The following is a 23,367-nucleotide window of genomic DNA, read 5'->3' as shown; positions in this document are numbered from 1 at the left end:
CCATTTTAGGAGATGGGTAAAATGTTCTACACCCAGGACTCGACGCAATGTGAGAGCTGAGAGCTTTGGACAAGCATACAAACATTCCCACCTAATTTTCCAACAATTGCCATCCTTTAATTTTTTTGTGCATAGCAGCATAAGGCTAAAGTGTATATGGTTCAGGATCATTTTAGGTAAACCCCTTACGGACCGCACAGAGAACTGATGTCTTTCAATCATTTTATATCATATGAAACTTGTAAATTCAACAGTTCTCATGATCACTAAGCTCCATGCCTTTTTCCTGAAAGATTATTCTCATTCAAGATACCATTCATATGATAGAGGTGAAGTATAATCATCTAGGCTCTCATCACTTGCCCAGTGCTAGTAAGACTCATAACTCTAATTCCAGTCATAGCATTAGCACATGTAGTATGTGTGTTATTTATCTTGATTGAAAATCTAGTACTGTCAATGGAGAAACTTGAGAGACTTTTTTCAAGATCAAATTGTTGGGAAATCTTGATGTGCTATGTAGAGATGGCATTTACATCCTTATGTACGTAAGAGAGCTTACGAACAGAGTGATGAATATTGACTTTTCGTGTTGTGCTTGAAAAGTTTGGATTAGAGGTTGGTATTCTCTTATGATCTATGGCGAGTGATTCGTTATCCAAATTTTTCAATGATAAAAAGAGAGAATCGACATATATACATGCCGAGGTGCTGGAGAGAAAACATTGATAAGAAGTCTTATTAAATAGTATTATGTATTTATGGTATCACCTCAAATATGAAAACCCTTGCGAATCTCGTCTCTCTTCTCTATATATTACATTATACCACCCAATATTTTAAACCACAAATTAATAACCATTTTTTGCCAAAAATCCGGCGATATGCTTATAAGCATCCTTCGCCCCATAATGCAGATTCAACCCATGACCAGCTCCCTTAAGTATATAACTATCACTTCCCGCACTCGCAGCCGGGAACAACGCACCCTTGACCTCCGCCGCTCTATTCCCATTATTCAAACAGTTACTCTGACAAAATGGAAGATCATTCTCGCCGTCTACGACATCGATAGGGCCGGTGAACTCAGGGGCCGGAGCCAGGACCATGGCATTCGTGAAGAACTCTCCAATCGAGAGGGTTTGCTTAACTCTCTCAGACGCGTCGAGAACCGCGGGCGAAAAGTTTGGATAGCGGAAGAAACCGAATTGGTTGCTGACTTTGGTGTCGGAGACGATATAGCCGTTTTGGAGAAGTCCAAAACGAAGAGGGTTGTTCTCTTTAGCTATTACGAGGTTCAAGCCAGCGAAGAAGACTGGGAAGCCTGCTGCGTCGATACTGAAGCCTGTGAGAACAGCGGCGTCGAGATCTGCTGGATATTGACTGGCGACGCCGGTGGTGAGAATGCTTCCTAAGGAATGGCCAACACCGATGACTTTTTGGAATTTGGTTGTGCAATAAGAACCAGATCGCAGACCTTGAATCAATGTGTGCGCGACTTCGACTTCCATCTGAGCTTGCACGACTTGAATTGGATCTGGATGAGCTGAAGCGCCCACACCGAGACGGTCATAAGAGAATGTTGTATAACCTTGCTCGGCCATAAAGTCGATATAGCTGTAATCGCTAGAATAGAAATCCCAGTAACTTTTGTCGAATCCAACACCATGAGTCAGAAATTGAATAGAGCTAGCATTCATGCTACCACTGGATGGCCAGCAAATTTGACTGTTAATCTTGTACGAGCCGCTGACTTGAGTTTTGGCGCCGACGACGGAAGCCGAGAGTGGACTGTTGACTTGAAGATTTTCAAGTACAAGCTCCGTTAAAGCAAGCTGTGAAGATGGTCCATCATAATTGAGTTTAACATTGGAAGAAGAGGTTTGAACATTGAGGTTTCCTCGAACACATTTTGCATGGCCTCCTTGAGAGGTCAAGATGGTGGCACCTTCGAAACCTGGGAACTGTTCGAAGATTGTGCCAGGGAAGAGGCTGAATGTAGGCGTCGCAGTGACTCTGCTAGCTAGAGCAAGACAAATGACAACTAAAGTTTGAAGCATCTTGAACGAGACAGATGACCTTTTATTCGAAATGAATAAATTCAAAAGAAGAGAAGATAAAGTAGGCAGAGGGTTGAGTGGTGGTTGAAAATATGTGGGAAAGGCCTACTGTGATATAATTGAACTCCTAGCCAGGTACCCAAGCTGCTCTTACTGCATACTTCCGCGCGCTATTGAACGGTATTTGAGATACACAAGCGTTAGGTTCTGGTGGTGTGGTCGAACAGAGTTCGTTGGCTTCCCGGCCCTGGCCTAACACTGGACTAACGAAGTCGAGAACTTGACTAGACGAAGAAAGGAAACGCTTTACTTTTGATACATTTAGACGAATTTCTTTTGGTGATAGAATTCGATGTAGTGAAATGTTTTTACCAAGCATTCTGGTCTGAAAGAACTGGGCTATTATTTCGATTGTGCGCGCAGAAGATATTTCTCGTTTTATGGTGAGCGCTTTGGCGTTGAACTAGTTAACATGTAGTTGATCTTTTGGCGACATAGCTTGAGCCTTGCCTGGAAATTCCCCCCTGAACCGGATTTTGATCAATTTAGTGCCACAACGATGTCTCCAAGACGGAGATTAACTTTTAGGTAGCCGTGTTAGTGAAAGCAGTTGTAGCGGTAGATGAGAAGATTCGAACTAGACCCAGGAAGTTTACCACTAGGAGATTTCTACTGTCGCCTGCCGATAGAATTTGCCGCTGTTGGTCCGCGCATCCCCTCATCTAATTTTAGTAGGTCGTAAAGTAAACCCTTGATGTGAAGATTCGCTATGGTTGTTGTTGCCAAAACTGAAAATGGTGCAATTTGAACCATAAGAGTTTTACAGCAAATTCTGACAGCTGAGACAATGTTAGAAGCATATATGGTTATGAATTACGGCTGTAGATACTGACACCCTATTTTAAACCTTTATGGTCTTTCCGCTTTTGGCACTTTCTCGAGCAGCCTCGATAATCTTGAGCACATCTCTTGCCTCTGCAGCTTTGACAGGCACAGAATCCGCGCCACCACCTTCAATAGCTCTTGCAAATCCTGCATACAGCGCAGCGTATGTAAGAGGCTGGACATTCTCGTGAGCTCTCTTCTTGGGTTTCCCATCCTCAAGGGTGGTCAGCAAACCTGCACTATCTGCATTCTCCACCCCAAATCCTGAATCACCGGGCTTCTTGCCAGCTTTCAGCTGGTCTTCCTGTACATCAAGGTGGAACTTCTTGAAGCTCCCTTCTGTGCCTCGTACCCAATATCGAAGCTGTTTTGTTTCAATCGACATGACGCCAGCTTTCACTGTGACCAGAGGACCACCATTACCATATTGAAGTACCACCGTAATGCTATCAGGCTCTGCTGCTCCATCGTTTCTTTGATTTGCGAAAATGCCAGTAACGCTGGCGGGCATTCCAAACAGTACATATGCCTGGTCGATCAAATGTGTTCCTAAATCGTAGATTACTCCACCAGCCTGATCCATTCCCAAGGTCCCCTTCCAGGTTTCTGGCCTTGCTGGCTTGTAACGATCGAAATGGGTATTGAATTCTACACAGCGGCCGATGGTACCTTCGTCCAGCAGTTTCTTAATAGTCAGGAAATCCGAGTCCCACCTTCGGTTTTGGTATACGCAAATCAATTTCCCAGTCTTTGCTGACAGTTCAACAAGCACTTGCGCTTCTCGACTTGTTGGGACGAACGGCTTCTCCACGACGACATGTTTGCCGGCTTCAATCGCAGATTTGGTAAATGAGAAATGCGTATCCGGAGTGGTAGTTATGGCTATTATGTCCACTGATGAGTCGGCGAACATGTCTTCGGCAGAGTGGTAGATTTTCGCGGAAGCATGATCTTTGGAGGCATCATCGTTAGGCTTGGGAGTCCGTTGGACGATGGAATGGAGGACAAATTGAGGAGTGACCTGGATAAGGGGAATATGAAAGACCTTCGCGGACATCCTACACGCTGTTAGTGCCAATTATTCTCAAATACCTAGGTCTCTGAGTTTGCATTACCCATAACCTATCACCCCAACGTTATAACTTTTACCTGCCATTTCTAACTGTTTGGTACTAATTGGTCACTTGTACGGATATTACAATGTTGCGTCGAAAGGTGACAATTGAGAACAGAAGGAAGAAATTGGTGGGCTTGAAATAAGTTGGTATGGTTGTCCAGCCCAAAAAAAGAATGACGATGACGGGCCGAATGAAAGGGGTGCTGGGCAGCTGAAGTGGGATGTGAGGGAAACCTTTAGTAAGTCTTCTTGGGAGAGGCAAATGCAAAGCAAACAACTGATACTTTCAGCCCACGGTCGCCTACCATTGTCTGAATAAAGCAGTACAGGTTCGTCTGGCATTATGCGTGCTTTCTACACCTCGAATTTCGGTTGTATGAAATCCAGAATTAAAGGACATTTGGGTACCGAGGTAGCGATCGGCTGACTAATAGGTGGGTCGCCCGTGGAGTCCACGTTTGTTGGAGCCGACAGTCCCGAGGTTCCAGAGTCCAGAACCAGCAGACTCGAAAAACACCAGCACCCATGGGCTAACGCAGTCTCAGTCTCCACTTGGCTGCTAAACCCATTCAAGAGCAATCCACCTCCTCCCTGACTTGTATTTTGATAACAATCAAACCACAACAACATCGATTCAGTTATCGACGCCTTCGACATCTCAAGCTCCCCGTTCATCCTGACCTCGCTTCCCCTCGTCACGCATCCTCCAGGTTCCCATCCTCGCCCAACTCCCCCGTCTGAACCTGGAAACCCGACGACTAGGAACCGATCCCTCATCAGACCAAGTTCGAACGCTTTGATGCTCTGGAAAAGCTTCCGATTGCAGCATCTCACCACTAGAGTCTGTGCAAGATGCAAGCATGGTTGATGTTGAGCAGATCCCAAGCCACGTCCCTCAGGGGGCCCTTCCCACCCTGCAACGAACCTGTCATGTCATGCTGTCAACAAGCAGTCCCTCGAGCTTCAAGAAACCCCCAGTTGGAGTAACCTCTCGCACGCACACGAGTATCATGTTCTGCATGTCATTACTTTGCACATGAATCGGAATTTCAAATTAAACATTGGCGCCATGAACACAGAGGCAACGATGCTCGATCTGTCTGAGTCGGTGTCGGCTCTTACTGAGTTGAGTCTTCGTGATAGAAGAAGCTCTTGGAAGTATCCCCTACTAGAGACTGCAAAGTATCCAGGTAAGCCGATCCAAGTTAGCAAAGAGAAAGAGAAGTGTCTTTGGAGTCTGCCTCCGCCTCACGAAATTCCTGCCCATTCTTCGATCAAGAGCAACTGCTCTCCATCCAAATCCAGTACGAGTAGCACCGCTAGTCTCTTTGTGAAAATCGAAAAGCGGATCTCCTAGGTGCATTCGGCTTGGATTTATCTCCTGCCGAATTTTCAAGCGACCAACTACATGGTTGACCCCTTTTCTCTCATCTCGAAATTGAACTGATTTAGGTCTTCAGGGACAAGCAGCGATCTCGCTCATCGCGTTCTGGACGAGCTCTGTGACGGATTGTGATTATCGCATACTCGTGCCTTTCGATAGCGAAGTTATGCTATCCAAGCGCAGGCCTGGGCAAGAGTCGTCTCGACGATCAATGCTGGCTTAGTCCAAATGAAATCGATTTAGTAGTTTAGCTTTACATACTTTAGACGATCCAGGATCACCTCTGCGGCAACAACCTTTTCACCAGCGCGCTGGTGGAACATTAGCTTGAAAGTGAATCAAACGTTCTTCATGAGGACCTTCTGCCGTTTCCATCTACAAAGTTCGTCGAATATGTATGCTGATTTGTTTTTCCGTTTCGTCATTCTTTAAACGGCCATGATGTTTTTCTATCCTGCTCTTCTATGCATTTTCTTCGCCATAACTACGGTGAATGCTACCGTCAACATCACCGATGTTATTCTGTCCTTACCTGAATGCTCCGTGGGTACTGCATTTCTCCAAAACCATGAAGTCGAAGCTAAACTCATTCAGATTCAATGCATTCTTACGAACCCAAAGGTTGTCAGTGACCCCCACGGAACTTGTACGAACGAATCTATTCAAGCTTCCGTATCGGCGTGTGTACAAAAGTCTTGTGTACCACTGGACCAAGCAAGTATGAGTGTTTGAATAGTTTCTGCTCCGGGTCTCAAGCTTACCGATATAGGGGTCGTCATCGCAAATGGGAAGTTATGTGAGGGTGTACCCGTAAACAATACCCGCGTTGTTGACGCCTACATTGCTGGGTTTGTTTGCGTATTGCCGGCTCTGTTAGCTATTGCGCTAAGATTGTATTCGCGGCACAAGATCGCTCGAGAGTTTGGTTACGATGACTATCTCATGTGCATCGTTGCTGTCTTCTTAGTTGTCCTGCTTGTTTTGGATGTTTACAGTAAGTGTAAATTCTTGACCTCACCAAGAAAGCAAGAACTCACGTACAACAGACGCCGGAACGAACGGGTTTGGACGACATCTTTGGGCTATAGATCCAGAACGTATCGAGGAACTCTTGAAAGTAAGCTTCAGAGAAAGCCGTAGCCGAGTGTTTGAGAAACTAATCAGTCTTTAGATATTATGGGTCGTAGAGATATTTTATACTGCTTCCGTCACAGTTATCAAGTCGTCTATTGTGATGTTTTATGTAAGACTAAGCTATGAGCTAAGATGTTTACACGTTCGGGGCTAACAGCTTCTAGCTGAGAATATTTCCAGGACGCTACACACGAGCAGCATCGTTTACAACACTGGCACTCGTGGTAAGCTCTGGCATAGCCATTATTCTTGCGACTGTATTTCAGTGCAAGCCTGTGTGTAAGTTTTGTAATACCGCTTCCTGAATTGAGCTCATATCATACGCAGCTGGTGCTTGGCATTTCTTTAGTCCGTCACAATGTGTCAACCTAAATCTACTCATCTACGCATCTGGCTACATTGGAATCGGTCTCGACGTGTTGATTCTGATCATTCCAATACCAGCCGCTCTCAAACTCAAGATGGAGTTGAAGAAAAAGTTGTTAGTGATGTGCATGTTCAGTGTTGGTGTTTTGTAAGTCACATCCGCCAGATTTAGTTTCTAAAATAGTATACTAATCCAGCCAGCGCTTTCATAATAAGCATCGTACGATTAAGGTTCATCGTAAGTTTTGGGAGCAGTACAGATCCGACATGTAAGTTGAGCCCGGCCCGTCAACTCAAGTCCAGTACTTGGGGTCCAGGAGCAAGCGCCAATGTGCTAACAATTTGAAAGGGGACAACGTGCTTCCAGCTATATGGTCTTTAGCCGAAGTAACAGTCGCGACAATCTGCGCTTGTATGCCTGCCGTTCGCGCTTTGCTCGCATTGATATTCCCGAAATTGTTCGATACACTGAGCCGCCCGAGTCAGCCTTCGCATCCAACACCGTTCAAGGATACTCCATTCCCATCTGGGTCTGCCCACCGATTCATTCCAACACCATCGTCGGAGAGGCCTGATATAGTTTATGGCAAACATGATGTTGCATCGCCAGAAGATATATCTCTTCGTAACATCGAGGCGGCTTCAGACACAAAGGACAAGACTTCGTGGACGAGCTCTCAACTGACTCAGTCGGGAGGAACGATGGATACCAAAAGAACATCTCAAAACAGTACATGTGCTAGTGTGCACGCTAGTAGTGAAACCAATATCATTACTCTGGGAGACTCAAGTTTATCAGACCGGCAAACTGTCGATGAGGGGGCAGACGCAGGTATTGAAAGAAAAAGGAAGACGAGATCGTTGGGCTTCGATTTCAACTGGAAATAAAGGATATAAAATCAGCAATGAATGAAAATCGACTTCAAATCAAAGCGCATCATTGGTGCAGCGTCAAGCACGCATAAATTGGACAGCCAGCCATCAAGACCATGATCGACCCGAGGCATATGCTTAGAGGCGGTACCAGAGTATATACCAATGGAGGTGCAGAGTAGGATTCTCTACGCTCCAGAAAGTAGAGAGCCGCGGGTGTCGAGCCATACTGGAAGCTTAAGAATTGGCACGGATGTGAAGATGGCTGAGCTCTCGGAGCCTTTAGGGATCTCATGACGATACATGATAGATGATCGGGACGGGAATTTAAATAGCGGAGAGTAAATCAATGTTCTGTGTTTGCCGTTATCCATGGATGCCCGAACACGGTGGATTTGTCAGGCGTGTACTTCAAGCCTGAAAGTAGTTGACCAGGAAACCGACACTGTGTCGGAGATTAACGAGATCCACTTTTATTTTTCCAAATGTTGTGTAGTTGGATCAGCTTCAAGCCCTGAAAACCCTATAATACAGAAGTTATAACTGTCTCCAAACGGGGTTTGGGAGCCTAAGTCATGTACTGTAAACTGGGTCTATGGGAGATTAACAACTATAAATGCAAACCTCGTCATCTCACTTCCCTCTCTGATTTCTAGCGATAGCCTGAGAAATGTGAATGAGTCTATTTTCAAATTTTTAGAGCGGTATTTGCGAGTTTTGTTTGTTGGTGGCTGGTTTAGAACGTTGATAGAACATTTCTGGTGGATGTTTCAACTTCATCTCATCCGTCATCTTAGCTTACCAGGAACATCCAAGCACATGAACAACAGACGTTTTCAAAATCCAAACGCTAGACAAGTCGAACAGTCCATGGGTCAAGACGTTGCCAACGTGGCTCTCGAGCGTTTCCACGAGGCAACGTTGTTGATATCGTAGAGGAGGGGAGAACTTGAATGTACTCGAACGACGATGGATTGTTGACATCGACCTCATCTTCGACAACAAAATGGCCGCCCGGCCTGGCTGCACAATTACGGTCCAAGCTGATGTCTTTTGAGGCAAGTTTCAGTTGCAGTGAGCGACAATTCTCGTGGCCTGACATCAAATGGACCGACAATGGTGCTGAATCGTGCAGCCATAGCACGGATTTCAACATCGTTACAAAAAGCCGAAACTATTCTTGAGTATTACCACGACTGGACCGAGTTCGACGACCAAATAGAAAAGGTCTACGATGTCGTACAGAAGTTGGCCTCGACATTGCGTGTAATAAGGATTGCGCTGCTGCAGAGTTGGCACCAGTTCGACCCTAACACCACTTTGGACAGCTTATGGTCATCTAGAAGAGTTACCGCGCCACTACTTGCACAACTAGCAATACTAAAGTCAACTGTGACGTCCCAAGATTCGAAGAGGCCTAGTCTAATTCCACGGGCTTTTCACAATCGCAATGTCTTGATTCTGAGCTATCGGACACGAATGAGAAAAAGACTATATGAATCTGTTTCTGAGATCCAGAATTTCACTGTAGACTTTGCCAAAGACTTAGACTTGTAATGTTTCCTTGCTATCTTTGTGGTCGTTGTCTAACACTGTGATTAGGATCATCTATGATATTCAACGGAGTCTGTTGGAACACCACATTGAGCAATATTCTCTAAATGAAGAATCATTTTCCCTGGTCAAGCCACCGCCATTAAAAGAGAACAGTTCGTCGGAGACTTGCGCAGACTGTAAGACTATTTTTGACTTACGAGATTTTTGGCCAATTGAGCTAGGAACCAATCCATTTCAACCAACTTTGTCGTTTAATACTTCGATCCTTAAGATATTCGATTCAGCTTGGTCAGGATGCCACTTTTGCAGACTTCAACTGACCAGACTTCTTGAGCAAGGGGCTACTGTTCGACATATCGCATATGTCCACATAACGTGGTGGAAATATTGGCACAAAGAAAGTAACTATACTAATACTAATAATGACATTCTTTTCAGCAAGGATCTTCGTATCAGGTATCTGTCTGATGATATGGAGATCGTGCATTTTGATTATTATATCACACTGCCACTCATAGAAGCGGATCAGAGTAAGAGGAATACGCACTATTTCTGCTACATTTGTCGGTCAACATGCTAACTCAGGATAGATCGACGAATTGGACTATTAACGGCGTCTAGATCCACGCTGGCTATTGTCAGAGCTTGGCTGTCGAATTGTTCGAGCACCCATGATAGATGCAAGCGTGACGATTCTGCCATCCTCAGCCGACCAAAACGACTTATACACCTTGGTGAGTTTGAAAAACTTGAGCCACGACTGGTGGAAGTGGGAGATATCCCGCCAGATGTTGTTTACATGACACTATCTCATCGATGGAGCTATAAAGCAACTACGCAACTACTAAGGTCCAACATAACGCAATTTTATCAGAACATACCTGAGAGTTCTTTACCTAGGTGCTATCTTGATGCGATGAAATTTATGCGCCGGCTCGGAGTATCGTATGTATGGATCGACAGTCTCTGTATCTTGCAGGATTCTGGAAAAGACTGGTACAGCGAATCAGCGAAGATTGCAGATATATTCGCTGGATCGTGGTGTAATATAGCTACCGTAAGCTCTCTGGACGATACTCACACACTGCATCCTGACAGGAGTTCCGAGGACGTCAGAGGGTGCATAATCGAGAACCCACCCACGTCGAAATTCTCGGTGAGGGCACACGATGAAGGATATAGAAGGTGGAACAGTTCAATAACCAACTCTGTTCTGTCCAAGCGAGGTTGGGTATTGCAGGAACTGCTATCTGCCCCAAGAACTTTATATTTTGGGAAAGATGAAGTGATGTGGCAGTGTAAGACACAAAAGTCTTCTGAAAGTATGCCAAAAGAGGTAGATGTCACAAGCAGAAGATATAAATCTACGTTTGACGACCCTGCTTTCAGCGAAATATCCCTCTATGGACCAAGAGGATGGGGGGAAATTGTTCAAGATTACTCAAAACGAGAACTCACATTTCCAACACACGACAAGCTCATAGCTATAGGTGGCATCGCTAAGAAGTACGGAAATGAAGAAGACTATCTCGCAGGTCTCTGGAAGCACGATATCATATTCCAGCTCACATGGCGTGTTCTTCAAAAAGATACAGATGCACAATCACTCGAAGACTTCCAAGCCCCATCCTGGACCTGGGCGTCTCTCAATAAGGAAATCACTTACAGCTCGCGGATCATCGATAAAATGCACATGCATCGACCAATCGCAAAACTCATTAGTTCAAACCTCACACACGTTTCAGACAACAAACTCGGTAGACTTTCACAAGGAACTCTAGACATCCAGGCGCCAATAATTAAAATCGAGTTCCACCGCATCTCACGAAGCTCCTACACAGTCCGGTACCACAAAGGACGAAATTTCGTGCTTCCAAACCACTCTTCACCGTCAGCAAGCCGTTCTATTTGTCTCGACTTTGAAACAGCGTTTCGGCCAGCAGCAATTGACGATGATGATGATACTATTACACCTACATTTCTCATCCCGCTCTACATCGATGTAGAGCGTAATACAGCAAGACCAGTCAAAGTCCATGCGTTGATTGTTGAGTGTACGGGAAACGCACGAGAGTTTAGGCGAAAAGGTGTTATGACATTGGAAGGGAGGTGGCAGGTCGAGGATTTGGCAAACTGTTGTAAGAGTTATATGGGAGTTGCGGAGGAAGATATGTTTGACGGGTTGGTTGGGGAGGAGGATGGGTGGGTGGTGTATAATTTGGCTCTTGTATAAATTGGATCTAGCTGGACTGCTGGACTGGAGTGGAAGGTTTGGCTGTAATATGGAGTCTGTTTTCTTTTGGTTTTCAAGTCTGACGTTGTTATATAGCATGCCTGCCAACTTAATATATTCGTAATTCAGAGCTTGTCACTTTTACAACGACTTATGAACGAAGCACAATTTATTGACTCATGGACTAACAAGGTACCACAATGCACGGTATTGGGTATCATTCGGTTGGGGCAGTAGACTGACGCATCTTTAATACAGATCATATCTCAGGCCGGCTGGCTTCAAATGGGGGTGGTTCCAACAAGCAATTCTACACAAGTATTGATGTTGCCGGAAGCTATTCATAAAACGGTTGATCAACATCTCAAATCAAAGACAGTTAGTAATCCCACTTGGTGGTTAGCAATAGGACTGACAGTACTAAATTGGCAGGCGGACGAATTTATTGATGTTATACGTCTAGCTGCAATGTCCACCAAATCCAGATCTAGCCAGTGTTCGCCTATCTTAAGTAGGCGAACCAGACGTCAATACTATACACCTCATTGTTTGCAGTTTTGCGAGTCAAAGAATTGCTGCAGAATTGAAGGATGCCTCATACTTTCAACAAGAGCTCTCTCTTTTGTCAATGCTGCACTAGTTTTTCAGAACTTGTAGGACCCGTCGACTAGGCGAAAACTGATGACCCATGTCCGCCACTGCCAAACAATTCATGGCCATGGAAAACGACTACCACCTACAACTTGTACCTTTGTGGTAACTTTCTTGGCTCGGACATGGACTGCTCATGCTGTTTTGCCAGAGGTGCATATTGCCCGACGCATAATCCCAGGGGACATTTCCGCAAAACCTGGCTCCTCAATGCAGCAAAGTCCTCGACAGTGAAGGATTTAAACTGGCGTAGAGGATGGTTTACCTTGAAGGATACGGATAATGTAGAATCCGTATATCTCGCGTTGTTTCGCTAGCAGTGTGCCCGCCATGCGTCCTCTGTCTGCTCGCGCAGAAGTGTACGCGCGATTTGACTTTTAGACCATGATAATGTGCTGATATTATAGTATCATCTAAAACATCATATATCATCATCACTATCATCTTCTTCATTCCTAGGCTTGATCATTTTGCTCATGTATGGTCCTGTGTTTATGTTAGCTTAACTCGCGGTCAATGGAATTAATGGTAACATACCGTCAAGCCAGTAGCCTAATCTTCGATAGTAATCTCTAGTGCCAACACCAGAGATGACACTGATTTTTTTGCTTCCATGTTCATCCCTCGCAATACGCTCGGCCTCTTCCATCAATAAGGTACCATATCCTTGATGCTGAAATTTTCGAGGATCGCGGGCATGAACTGGGACAGCAGAACCATAAACGTGGAGCTCTCGTACAAGACTTGTCGGCTGACCAGTAAGCTCCGGTCTGAAGGTATACGTCTTCGAGCACTTCCGCAGGCGAAGGAGACCAATAAGAATATCTTGCTTTGGATCCTCATATGCTAAGAATGTTTCCCAACCATTATTAGCTGTGTAGTCCCGTCGAACAAGTTCGACTTGAGATGGACGAATTTTGTTCTTGACCTCGTTGATTCCAACTTCTCGTGTACGCACGTCTCGGCACGTGGTTCCAAAATCTTTCATCCGGCTCAAAGCTAGTTCTCTTAAATTACCGTTCTCGACACCCGAAGTTACCAACGGCATCGGGATATCTCTCTGTACTCTATAGATTCGTGTCCATGGAGGAATCAAAGCCAATATGCGTGCGACAATATCTATCAATGCATTTGGAGTGTAATTCTTGTACCGTCCAGTACGCCATAGTTCGTATAAACCTGTGCCACGAATGACAAGCGTGGGATAAATCTTCAACCCATCGGTTCGAAATGCAGGATTTTCGAAGTACTCTCTGAATTGATCCAAGTCTCTTTCCATTCCTACATTTGGTAAATCTGGCATCATATGGCTGACAACCTTGAAACCTGCATCTTTTGCAAAACAGAAGGTTTCAGCAACTGACGCTACAGTATGACCTCTGTTCGTATCCCTTGCGACATCCTCGTATAAAGACTGAACGCCAATTTCGAGACGTGTACAGCCATACCGCAACATGTCAGAAAGATGTGGTGGCAAACAATAGTCTGGCCGGGTCTCGATAGTAATGCCCACGCACTTGATATTGCTCATTTCTCCAGCCTGTACTGCCTCATCCACATTATTGCCTTGATATCCACTGAGGGCGTTGTGCAGTTGCGATATAAAGCCATGTCTGTATTTCTCGGACAATGACATGAACGTTCCTCCCATTATAATGTACTCGACCTTATCAACACTGTGGCCCAGTGATTTAATTTGGTCCACTCGGCCTCTCGCTTGCTCAAATGGGTCATATCGTGCTCGAATGGCTCGCATCGAAGTAGGTTCATATCCGGTGTATGATTGCGTCGAGTATTCAAAATCGGAGTCTGGACCACCAGGGCAGTAGACGCAAATATTTCCAGTGTATGCGATATGAGGACATCGATGAGGCTTGCACATAACAGCTACTACAGCTATACCTGACGCGCTTCCTGGACAGAAATTAATATTGCATTTCTTAGAGCTTCGATCTTTCCTTACTAATTGGTTTTGCTATTAACTTTGGAAGGATGTATTTCTTGTAATGTTCTGGAATAGCAGCTATAATCGCTGTAAGTGGCGGAATGTTGCTTAATCTGTGTTTCTTCGACATCTTCGACCGTAGTGCATTCAGATTGACATCCTTCTTTGGCTTCGATGGGTCTTGATTTGCTTCATGATCCTGCACCAAGAAACTGGCAATATCTGAACAAGCTCGAATGAAACGTTCATTTTCTGGCGGTAGGTTGGCGTCCTTTGGCTTTCTCTGCCTTTCCTGCACGGTCATGACTTCGGTGGCCATTGTGGCCAGAATATCTGTGTAATTGTCGTATATAGTGATCCTACTCTTCGGTTCCTGCTGGCTGAAGTGTTTGGTGTTGAATTCGTCCTCGTTGTGCTTGGTGGGGTAGTTTCGCATCGCAAAATAATTTTGAGGCAGCGAGGTCATCTGTGACCCCGGAAAGTTCCGCCGAAAATGCTGCGGGAGTTCGCTTCAAACCAGCCCGTGTTTTCTGAGGTTGAAGCTTTGGCAAGGAACTGTTCTCAAGACAACAACAACCAAACTTTTCCTAATCCTCATTTTCATCTCCGATTTCTTTCCTGACATCAATTGTCCTTGACAAGATGCAGGCTTTCTCACGATGCGCTAGACCCTTGATGCAGAGCGCGCTGCGCAGGCAAGGATACTCAACTTCCACCAGTGCATACGCTTCAACCGCAGAAAACCTTCGGATCACAAAAGACACGAAAGTCATCTTCCAAGGGTTCACTGGAAAACAGGGGAGGTTAGTAGCGGAAACTAGTCAATCTGAAATACGCCCTTTGCTGATCGGTTCTCTGTAGCTTCCACGCCGAACAAGCTATCGCATACGGTACGTGTCCTACCAGCGCAAGACGAGACGAGACAACACGCATAGGTTCTGATATCGAAATATAGGTACCCAGGTTGTTGGTGGAACAAATCCAAAGAAGGCCGGGTCAACACATCTTGACCTTCCAGTTTTCGCCAATGTCGCAGATGCAGTAAAGCAGGCCGGAGCTACAGCGTCGGCCATCTTCGTACCGTACGCAATCGCCAGGAGAGGTTAATCGTTTGGATTCTGGACTAACATGAAACAGCCCACCCGTTGCTGCCGCTGGTATCGAGGAAGCTATTGCTGCAGAAATCCCATTAGTTGTTTGGTATGTCTTAAATTTTGGCATGTGAGAGTCCTAGCTAATAAGTTACCAGTATCACTGAGGGAATTCCACAACATGGTTCGTAGAATTCGCATTAGTTTTTGCTATTGAAGATCTGACATTTGGTAGACATGGTCCGCATCACAGACATCTTAAAGACTCAAGGAAAGACGCGTTTGGTGGGACCCAACTGCCCAGGTATTATCGCGCCAGGACAATGCAAGATCGGTATTATGCCTGGATTTATCCACAAAAGAGGTCGTATTGGTATCGTTTCTCGATCAGGAACTTTGACCTATGAGGCCGTCAACCAGACTACACAGGCCGGCCTTGGACAATCGCTCGTTGTTGGAATTGGTGGTGATCCCTTCTCTGGAACTAACTTCATTGACTGCTTGAAAGTTTTCTTGCAGGATGAAGAAACCGACGGTATCATCATGATCGGAGAAATTGGAGGGTCTGCCGAGGAAGACGCTGCCGAGTTTTTGAAAGAATACAACACCGCTAAGAAGCCAGTTGTCAGTTTCATCGCCGGTATTTCTGCACCACCAGGACGAAGAATGGGACACGCTGGTAAGATTCTTGCGCCTTTTAACTTGCTTCATTTCTAATATTAGACTAGGTGCCATTGTTAGCGGTGGAAAGGGAGGAGCTGATTCAAAGATCTCGGCTCTGGAGGCTGCTGGTGTCATTGTTGAGCGAAGTCCTGCCATGCTCGGGAAGACATTACACGCAGAATTTGTAAGACTTGATATGGTTTAGATGATGGGTGTTTATTAGATGGGACGATGCACGTGGCGTGTTTGTTTGGTTGATTCCTCGTCAATACCTTGTCCTTGTACAGTTAGCAAATTCCGTCAACAAGTCAAGCGCCCTACGTTGGCAGCACTTGAATTGTATAGATTTCCTTTTCATGATCATAGTTGTTCTAGTCTGGATATGGCTGCGTTGTAGCATTAATTGGTTCACTGTTTTCTGAGAGATCTTTGACAGCTAGTAAATGTTCATGAAATTATTGGTTGGTAAGGTACAGGACCCCTAATATGAGCAGGCGCCAAGCATTGTCTCGGCTGCTGCCGACGTCAAGGAGCTCCCACTACAACCCCCTCCCTAACGACGGGAACCAAAATTATATTCAGCAGCACCCTTCCCAGTCGCCGCTCGAAGGAAAGCTCAAGATGCTTTCCGGCATTCTCGTCTTCAATCAAAAAGGCGAAAACTTGATCTTCCGTGCCTTTCGAAATGACTGTCGCCCACGTCTTGCGGATGTCTTTCGAATCCAGGTCATCTCGAATGCACAAGTCCGCTCCCCCATCCTGACTCTCGGAAGCACGACCTTCAGTCATGTCAAGCACGAGAATATCTACTTGGTGGCAATTACGAAGAGTAATGCGAATGCGGCGCTGGTGTTTGAGTTTCTCTACCGACTGATTGCCCTGGGGAAGGGGTATTTTGGAAAGTTCGATGAGGAAGCTGTCAAAAATAATTTTGTGCTTGTGTATGAGCTCCTGGATGGTGAGTCTGGTTCAAGGAGCGCGCTGTATATCTGCGACAGTCTGGAGCTAACGAATTGGTATCCTAGAAATTCTGGATTTTGGTTATCCCCAGAACACGGAAACTGATACACTCAAGATGTATATTACTACCGAAGGAGTCAAATCGGAAAGAACTATGGAAGACTCTGCGAAAATTACAATGCAAGCGACAGGCGCTCTATCATGGCGAAAGGCGGATGTCAAATACCGGAAGAACGAAGCTTTTGTTGATGTAATAGAAGATGTTAATCTTCTCATGTCTGCGACTGGGACGGTCCTTCGCGCCGACGTCAACGGCCAAATTGTGATGCGCGCATATCTTTCCGGGACGCCGGAATGCAAGTTTGGTCTGAATGACAGACTGCTGCTAGATGGAGATAGCCTTTCTTCGTTGCCGTCAGGAAACAGGATGGGCACGAAAGCAACAAAAGCAGCCGCGGGAAGTGTTACACTGGAAGACTGTCAATTCCACCAATGTGTAAAGCTTGGAAAATTCGACACCGACAGGATCATTTCCTTCATTCCACCAGATGGAGAGTTCGAGCTTATGCGTTATCGTGCCACGGAAAATGTCAATCTCCCTTTCAAGGTCCACGCCATTGTAAACGAAGTAGGAAAGACGAAAGTGGATTACAGCATTGCTATTCGAGCCAACTACGGTAGCAAACTCTTCGCCACCAACGTTGTTGTAAGAGTGCCAACACCACTCAATACAGCTAGAATAACAGAGCGCTGTACGCAAGGCAAAGCAAAATATGAACCCTCGGAGAACAACATTGTCTGGAAAATCCCAAGATTTACAGGACAGAATGAGTTCGTCCTTAGTGCAGAAGCGACATTGACGAGCATGACGAACCAAAAGGCATGGTCACGACCACCCCTAAGTTTGAACTTCAGTCTCCTCATGTTTACGAGTTCCGGACTGTTAGTGCGCTATCTAAAAGTCTTCGAGAAGAGTAATTATTCCAGCGTAAAATGGGTGCGATATATGACCAGGGCCGGCAGTTACGAAATACGGTAAGCCCTACTACACCTCATTCTCGGTTACCCAAACCACACCCGAGGGTCAGCTAACAGGTCGTAGATTTTAACTTCACCTTGCTCTCGGCTTTTGCACCGTAGGATCAGGCGTTTTGGCATGCAAGTGACGTTTGCTGTGGTGCAGGGCTCGTTGTGGCCTTGACGTGAAAAGTACGAGCTCTGGCGCACAGATCACCTACCTATGTAAGGGAATGGCGCAGCATGGGGAATCTTTTGGCGTTTATGCTGGTGATAAGCATTTTCCGTAGGCGTAGGGTCGGCTATTAATAAACTTTTGGTTGATGCGCTCATCGTCGGGATATGGATGTGTTTAACTTTTGCCTGGGGCCGTTGGTGTTCTGGTACAAGTTTATGTCGAGAAACATCGTCAGCCACATGTTCGAAAGGAGCTCTCGAGATTAACTCTTGTTGGCGCCTGATCCAATGGGAGCTATCGAGCAAACGACTTACCAGCTGCATAGACGACAGCTGTTGCACAAGTCTGCAGACTAAGCTGACATGTCGTTGGCTTTGTTGGTGTTGAATTCCGAATCACCTCCTCAGCCAAGGCTGATGTCTAAACCGCGGTCGCCCACCCGAGCGAGCGGGCTCTCCCGCGATAATTTACCTATAGGAAGACCACATAGGCGAGCCTGCTCGTTCGCACATTGGATCGATCGTACGGGATCCGGTCGCATTGCCTGCGGCCGACTGCCGAGCGGACACCCTGCAAGGCGGCTACGAACAGGGTCGATGAGGCTTGCTCTTCCTAACGGTCCTAAGATGGGACATGTTGCGACAGGTATTGCCGCTGGGAGCATTTGGGCTGTTGGTTGGTCAATCTGCAGCGGTGGGCGGCCGAAACTTTTTAATTTTCCTGATGTTTGTGTCAACAACCACATGGCTTGGTGAGAGGCTGATGGGTATGTTGAGGCGTGGAATCTGCAACGTATGGCTGGAAGCTTCATTGTCGTAAGTAGATGGGAAACTAGACAGCTCAAGGGATGGTCAAACGTGCGAATATGGAGAAGAAAACGTGTTTTGTCGCATTACTATGCTATGCTATGCTACGCCGTGCTGGGTATATGTCCGCCATGCTATCTAAAAGTCCGAAATCGTAAAGTCCAAACGCAAGCAATGCACCGAGTGTCCACTGAAAAACATCTAATTGACATAATGAAATAAGGAGGATGCGAATGATAGGTTGGTAGGAGACGAGACCATGCTGAAGACAAGAGAATCGTGTGACCAGCAGCGATGAGAAGAGAACATGGTGACGAAAACTGTGTCCAAATAAAATAATGTGCAAGAAAGCCTGGCGGCGTGGAGCCCCAGTGGGTGACGACCGAATTTTGAAAAGCTGTAGAAGTGGCGTATAATGCAAAGCAACAGTGGCAGAGAGGTATCGTGCAGCAAGCATTCTATTTGCTTCCCGACATATTTCCCTACTAGGAAGTAATGCGCGTTCTACTGCCGTGGACTCCCTCTGACACCTGCGCCATATGGAGGAATCTCCACGAAGATAGCGGCATGTGAGTATTGCCACATCAATTCCGTCTTCTCTTCGTAGTCACTGGCACTGATATAGGGTGCTTGCTTTGCCTTGCCCTTTTTCGTTGGTGTTGCCTTTGGTGTCGCTTGGGGTGTAGATTTGAGATTAGCCATTGCGACTTCCCAGCCGTTGTCGGAGGACTCGTTGAGCCATATAGTATTAGGAAGTGGGTGGATTGGATAATGTTGGTTGATGAACTAAACAAAATAAGTAATTGAAGGAATGAAAGATCTTGGTACTTACATCACTGGGTTCTCCACCAACCTTGAATACACCCCCTTTTTCACTGTCTGTAGCAACCATTTTCAATCTCCACCATGCTTTGCCGACCCTCGCCGTTTCAATGTCGTCTTCCTCATCTTCTACCTCAATGTTTCTCTCCTTTAATTCCTCGCTGTCCACCGAGCTACCCTCTCCCATCTCCTCGTCGCTCTCCTCTTCACGCCCCGCTTCATACATTTTTCTGACGAGTCTTTCTTCCCGAATCTGGGCCCATTCGTCCCAGGCTTCATCTCCTAGCACCGGTCCAACCATTGCTCTCAATCCCAATGCTTTGAACACAGAGAACATGATTGCATCCGTACCCAGGAGCGAAAATGGCATGTGGTGTTGTGTTTGCCTTGTAGTGTGATGGTAAGAATGAGTGCAATAGCTTCCTAACATACCTCCATATCGTAAGAATTCATCTTCATTTAACAGGTTCTTAACGACTTTAAACAACGGATACAGCCTGGGGTCAGCTATCGGGAACCTCTGGAGTATCCCTCCTATTGCCTCGGTAGTATAGAGGTTATAAGTTAGCGTCACCAAGTGACCACAAGTAATGGGAAGAATTGAATGGCTGGCCATGCGTGGGAAGGCGGACCACGTTATTGTCGGACTGAGTGAGGCGGTGGGTAGTATGGTCGTGTGTGCACGTGTTTGTGGAGGGGATAGTGAAGGGTTGAAGAGAGGTGTAGGGTGTTGAATTAACTGCCCTCCACCTTGATGAGCAGAAGGAAGACAAATCACTAAAGTACCGAAGTGGGTTCCTTGACGAGGCTGGGTGTCAAAAGGCTTCTGTGTGTTGCTTGAAGAACTGAAGTAAACCTTCGGGAATCATTAGCAGATAGAACATCATTGGGATATTTCTTACTTACGGTCAGATCACATAATTCCGCCCTGACGCCCCAGTGTTCCTCTCTTTCTCTCCAACTTTCGGACCCAATGCCATCCCAAAGACTTCTTTTTTTGCCCTTTCCGGCTTCGTTTGAATTTTGCAATTTTAAATCCGGTAGAAGAACTTGCTTTATCGTATCTAAAATACCAAGATCTGCAGGGTGGACATCTACTGAGAATTTCTCCCTGTCAAGTCTGGCTGAACTCCTTCGTGACTTTGTTCTGTGGCCCCTTCCAGCTTTTTCATCGCCTGTGATTTCCGGCGTACACGAAGCTAGTAACTCTTCCACCTCCACTTTCCTCTTACCTTTGCCTTTCTCTTCTTCTGGATGTGGGGGAAGACTGAGTCTCTGAACAGACCCATTAGGTGTATCAAACCTCAAAGTGATAGGTGGTGAGGTGACAGCAGCCTTGGAAGAGTCCTGAAAAGATGGGGAATTGCGAGATGCAGTCGATATTGGAATGTTACCGCCACAACAATAATTCGCGTATGAGGGATATCCTTCGATGGCAGTTCTCAGTTGGTCAAGAAAGCGTTCCGATGCCTCTTCGTCATCCGAGTTGGCCGTAATGCGTCTGGGTGTTGATGGTGAAAGAGCGGAAGGTGTTGCAGTATTTGTATCTGACTCTGGCTCGGACTCTGAACCAGATTCTTCCTCGATTATCTGAATCGAAGCAGGACGCTGCGAAGATGGCGTTGGTGGCGGCGGCATCAGGTCCATTGTCGAGATGTGGGCAGTAGTAAGATTTAGAACTGCAGGTCTGAAAGCAAATTCATGGAGGTTCAAACCAATGCGGTGCATTGAGTATTTCTGATACTGTACAGAGTACCGCTGGGAAGTCATCTTCACTATATATGCTATGCGAGCACATGCCTGGAAGCTGGATATAATAGCCAGGCATCCCGGAGGAGGACATGGGCAGTAGATGGGTGCCACACATATAATAGCTGGAAGGATTCCCGCAAAGACAAATTCAATAATGTGTTTGGACGTCTGGGAGCGGCAAGGATTTGAGGCGGTGCGTCCGGTTCCTAGTAACAAGGGGCGAGGTGAGTCACGTGTTAGGCTCCAGAGGTGGATCTTCAACCTCCCCGGTACGACCTCATATACCGTTTCGAGAGCTGCATCTAGGTAAACCAGAATAATGCAAGATATTTTAATTTGTGTAATAAATTTCGCTTGGAATTACACACACAAAAGAAACCTCGAATTCGGAAAGTTTTTGCAGCCCAAAGATGTGTATTCGCCTCGACAATTGTTGGTCATACGCCGGGCGTCGAAAACGTTTGTTTCTGGAAATTTTCGTTGTTAAATAGCGTGAGATATTTATCGAATGTTCCGAAAGTTCGAGCCTGTTAATCAGAAGTTCAAAGCTCGTTCGAAGTTGGAGCAGCATTCCAGTCGCCTCCGTGGCAACCATATCCAACATACATTCTTAAGCCCAGTAAATAAAGGACAACAAGTGTACAGTGATAAGCGCATCATAAAGTCTCCCCTGCATGCTAAGCCAGGCCAACCACGGCGTCTTACAACACCAACGAAGCTACCAGATCTAGTCCAATGACAGGTTACACTGCAGAGGTTCTCCTTACTGTCGTCGCTGTCATTGGGTTGATATTTTGCTTCGTGACGGGACCATGGGTTTATCGGCTTTGGACCACTCGCAGCTTGTATCTCAAGGACTTCGAAAAGCTCTCTGCACAAGCAAGGAAACTTAACAACAAAACCACGGAAATCATTGAAGCTGTCGCGCGCGACAGCACAGCGGCAGATTGCATCCAACTCACCAACAAGGAACTAGTAAATACAGCAGCCGAATGGGATAATGGTATCCGAACCGCGCTTGTAGCCTGGGAAGATTTCATTGAAATGCAACGCTGCCGAAATAAGGAACCTGTGGTGGATATAGAAAAACAGAAAAGGAAGAATGCAATTCATCTAGCAAAGCAGAGGAGAAAGCATGCAAAGTTCATGATAAAATTCATGAGAGCCAAGGTCCTCGAAGGCATCAGCCAGAGGGAAGACCTCAATGCGCAGCTGCAAAGAATTCATATGGCAGTGAAAACACGGTGAGAGCGCCCCCAATCTTTCGTGGTTTACGTCAATGCTATACCATACTAAATCAACGAAACATAGTAGTAATAGGTGGGAAGCCGAGCGCGCAAATCAATATCTGAAAGATGATCTCGAGATTCAGTTCGCAAAGAACGTCGTGGTACGTTACCAACGTGTTAGCTGGGCCTGGCCGTAACCGCAGCTCACATCATCACAGCCCAGCGATTCGTCGTCAGTGAGGTCGTCTTCGACATACTGCTCCGCAGAAGAAACACCGTCTTTCAGCCCCGTTGACGTAATCGAGCCAGTAGAACAGAGAATGCATCTATCTTCCAACTCATTTGGTGTTCAGCCGACGATACAGGGCAAAGCCCAGGCCGGGAAATGAGTGTCACTAGGCGTGTCGTGGCTCGTGGTTTAAGCAAGGATGTAAGGATAACGGTCGTGAGCTCTGCCGTATTTTGGTAAACCAGATTGTTGTTTGTCGATGCTGTTGGAATGATCGTCTGTCGTTTGCAGTCGAAGCAACACTGGTGTAACTTGCAAGGATGCAAGGAAAGACGTTGGAAACCTCAGGCATGACATCGCTTCGGACCATGCCCCTTTAAGCAAGGCGATTGGGATTTAGGAAATGACAGATCAA

The 23,367-nt window shown here is 46.1% G+C and overlaps 9 protein-coding genes across 9 annotated transcripts; 5 read left to right on the top strand and 4 right to left on the bottom strand.

Moving 5' to 3' along the window:
* Window positions 1-851: 851 nt before the first annotated feature.
* GLAREA_01796 (alpha/beta-Hydrolase) lies at window positions 852-2,060 on the bottom strand (the record flags this gene model as incomplete). Its single annotated transcript, XM_008089012.1, has 1 exon — window positions 852-2,060. The coding sequence occupies one exon, from the start codon at window positions 2,058-2,060 to the stop codon at window positions 852-854; it is 1,209 nt and encodes a 402-aa protein (XP_008087203.1).
* Window positions 2,061-2,961: 901 nt separating this feature from the next.
* Window positions 2,962-4,101, bottom strand: GLAREA_01795 (NAD(P)-binding Rossmann-fold containing protein; the record flags this gene model as incomplete). Its single annotated transcript, XM_008089011.1, has 2 exons — window positions 2,962-4,003; window positions 4,061-4,101. 2 exons carry the CDS (start codon window positions 4,099-4,101, stop codon window positions 2,962-2,964), a joined length of 1,083 nt encoding a protein of 360 aa, XP_008087202.1.
* Window positions 4,102-5,887: 1,786 nt separating this feature from the next.
* GLAREA_01794 (uncharacterized protein) lies at window positions 5,888-7,834 on the top strand (the record flags this gene model as incomplete). Its single annotated transcript, XM_008089010.1, has 8 exons — window positions 5,888-6,164; window positions 6,216-6,440; window positions 6,493-6,563; window positions 6,618-6,689; window positions 6,745-6,859; window positions 6,908-7,094; window positions 7,148-7,215; window positions 7,296-7,834. 8 exons carry the CDS (start codon window positions 5,888-5,890, stop codon window positions 7,832-7,834), a joined length of 1,554 nt encoding a protein of 517 aa, XP_008087201.1.
* A 1,101-nt stretch (window positions 7,835-8,935) lies between these two features.
* GLAREA_01793 (uncharacterized protein) lies at window positions 8,936-11,609 on the top strand (the record flags this gene model as incomplete). The annotated part of the gene is made up of 3 exons (XM_008089009.1): window positions 8,936-9,372; window positions 9,422-9,906; window positions 9,967-11,609. 3 exons carry the CDS (start codon window positions 8,936-8,938, stop codon window positions 11,607-11,609), a joined length of 2,565 nt encoding a protein of 854 aa, XP_008087200.1.
* A 1,072-nt stretch (window positions 11,610-12,681) lies between these two features.
* On the bottom strand, window positions 12,682-14,524 carry GLAREA_01792 (Radical SAM enzyme; the record flags this gene model as incomplete). Its single annotated transcript, XM_008089008.1, has 3 exons — window positions 12,682-12,746; window positions 12,798-14,174; window positions 14,224-14,524. 3 exons carry the CDS (start codon window positions 14,522-14,524, stop codon window positions 12,682-12,684), a joined length of 1,743 nt encoding a protein of 580 aa, XP_008087199.1.
* Window positions 14,525-14,847: 323 nt separating this feature from the next.
* GLAREA_01791 (Succinyl-CoA synthetase) lies at window positions 14,848-16,164 on the top strand (the record flags this gene model as incomplete). The annotated part of the gene is made up of 7 exons (XM_008089007.1): window positions 14,848-15,008; window positions 15,067-15,095; window positions 15,161-15,287; window positions 15,343-15,405; window positions 15,455-15,480; window positions 15,532-15,975; window positions 16,025-16,164. 7 exons carry the CDS (start codon window positions 14,848-14,850, stop codon window positions 16,162-16,164), a joined length of 990 nt encoding a protein of 329 aa, XP_008087198.1.
* A 416-nt stretch (window positions 16,165-16,580) lies between these two features.
* On the top strand, window positions 16,581-17,958 carry GLAREA_01790 (Second of Mu2 adaptin subunit (ap50) of ap2 adaptor; the record flags this gene model as incomplete). The annotated part of the gene is made up of 2 exons (XM_008089006.1): window positions 16,581-16,917; window positions 16,985-17,958. The coding sequence occupies 2 exons, from the start codon at window positions 16,581-16,583 to the stop codon at window positions 17,956-17,958; spliced, it is 1,311 nt and encodes a 436-aa protein (XP_008087197.1).
* A 1,466-nt stretch (window positions 17,959-19,424) lies between these two features.
* On the bottom strand, window positions 19,425-21,389 carry GLAREA_01789 (oxidoreductase, 2OG-Fe(II) oxygenase family protein; the record flags this gene model as incomplete). The annotated part of the gene is made up of 3 exons (XM_008089005.1): window positions 19,425-19,706; window positions 19,753-20,598; window positions 20,649-21,389. 3 exons carry the CDS (start codon window positions 21,387-21,389, stop codon window positions 19,425-19,427), a joined length of 1,869 nt encoding a protein of 622 aa, XP_008087196.1.
* An 840-nt stretch (window positions 21,390-22,229) lies between these two features.
* Window positions 22,230-23,112, top strand: GLAREA_01788 (uncharacterized protein; the record flags this gene model as incomplete). Its single annotated transcript, XM_008089004.1, has 3 exons — window positions 22,230-22,738; window positions 22,806-22,884; window positions 22,942-23,112. The coding sequence occupies 3 exons, from the start codon at window positions 22,230-22,232 to the stop codon at window positions 23,110-23,112; spliced, it is 759 nt and encodes a 252-aa protein (XP_008087195.1).
* Window positions 23,113-23,367: the final 255 nt, after the last annotated feature.

The sequence above is a fragment of the Glarea lozoyensis genome, assembly GCF_000409485.1.
Source record: "Glarea lozoyensis ATCC 20868 chromosome Unknown GLAREA7, whole genome shotgun sequence".
Taxonomy (NCBI): domain Eukaryota; kingdom Fungi; phylum Ascomycota; class Leotiomycetes; order Helotiales; family Helotiaceae; genus Glarea; species Glarea lozoyensis.
This window is presented reverse-complemented; position numbering and strand designations above follow the sequence as displayed.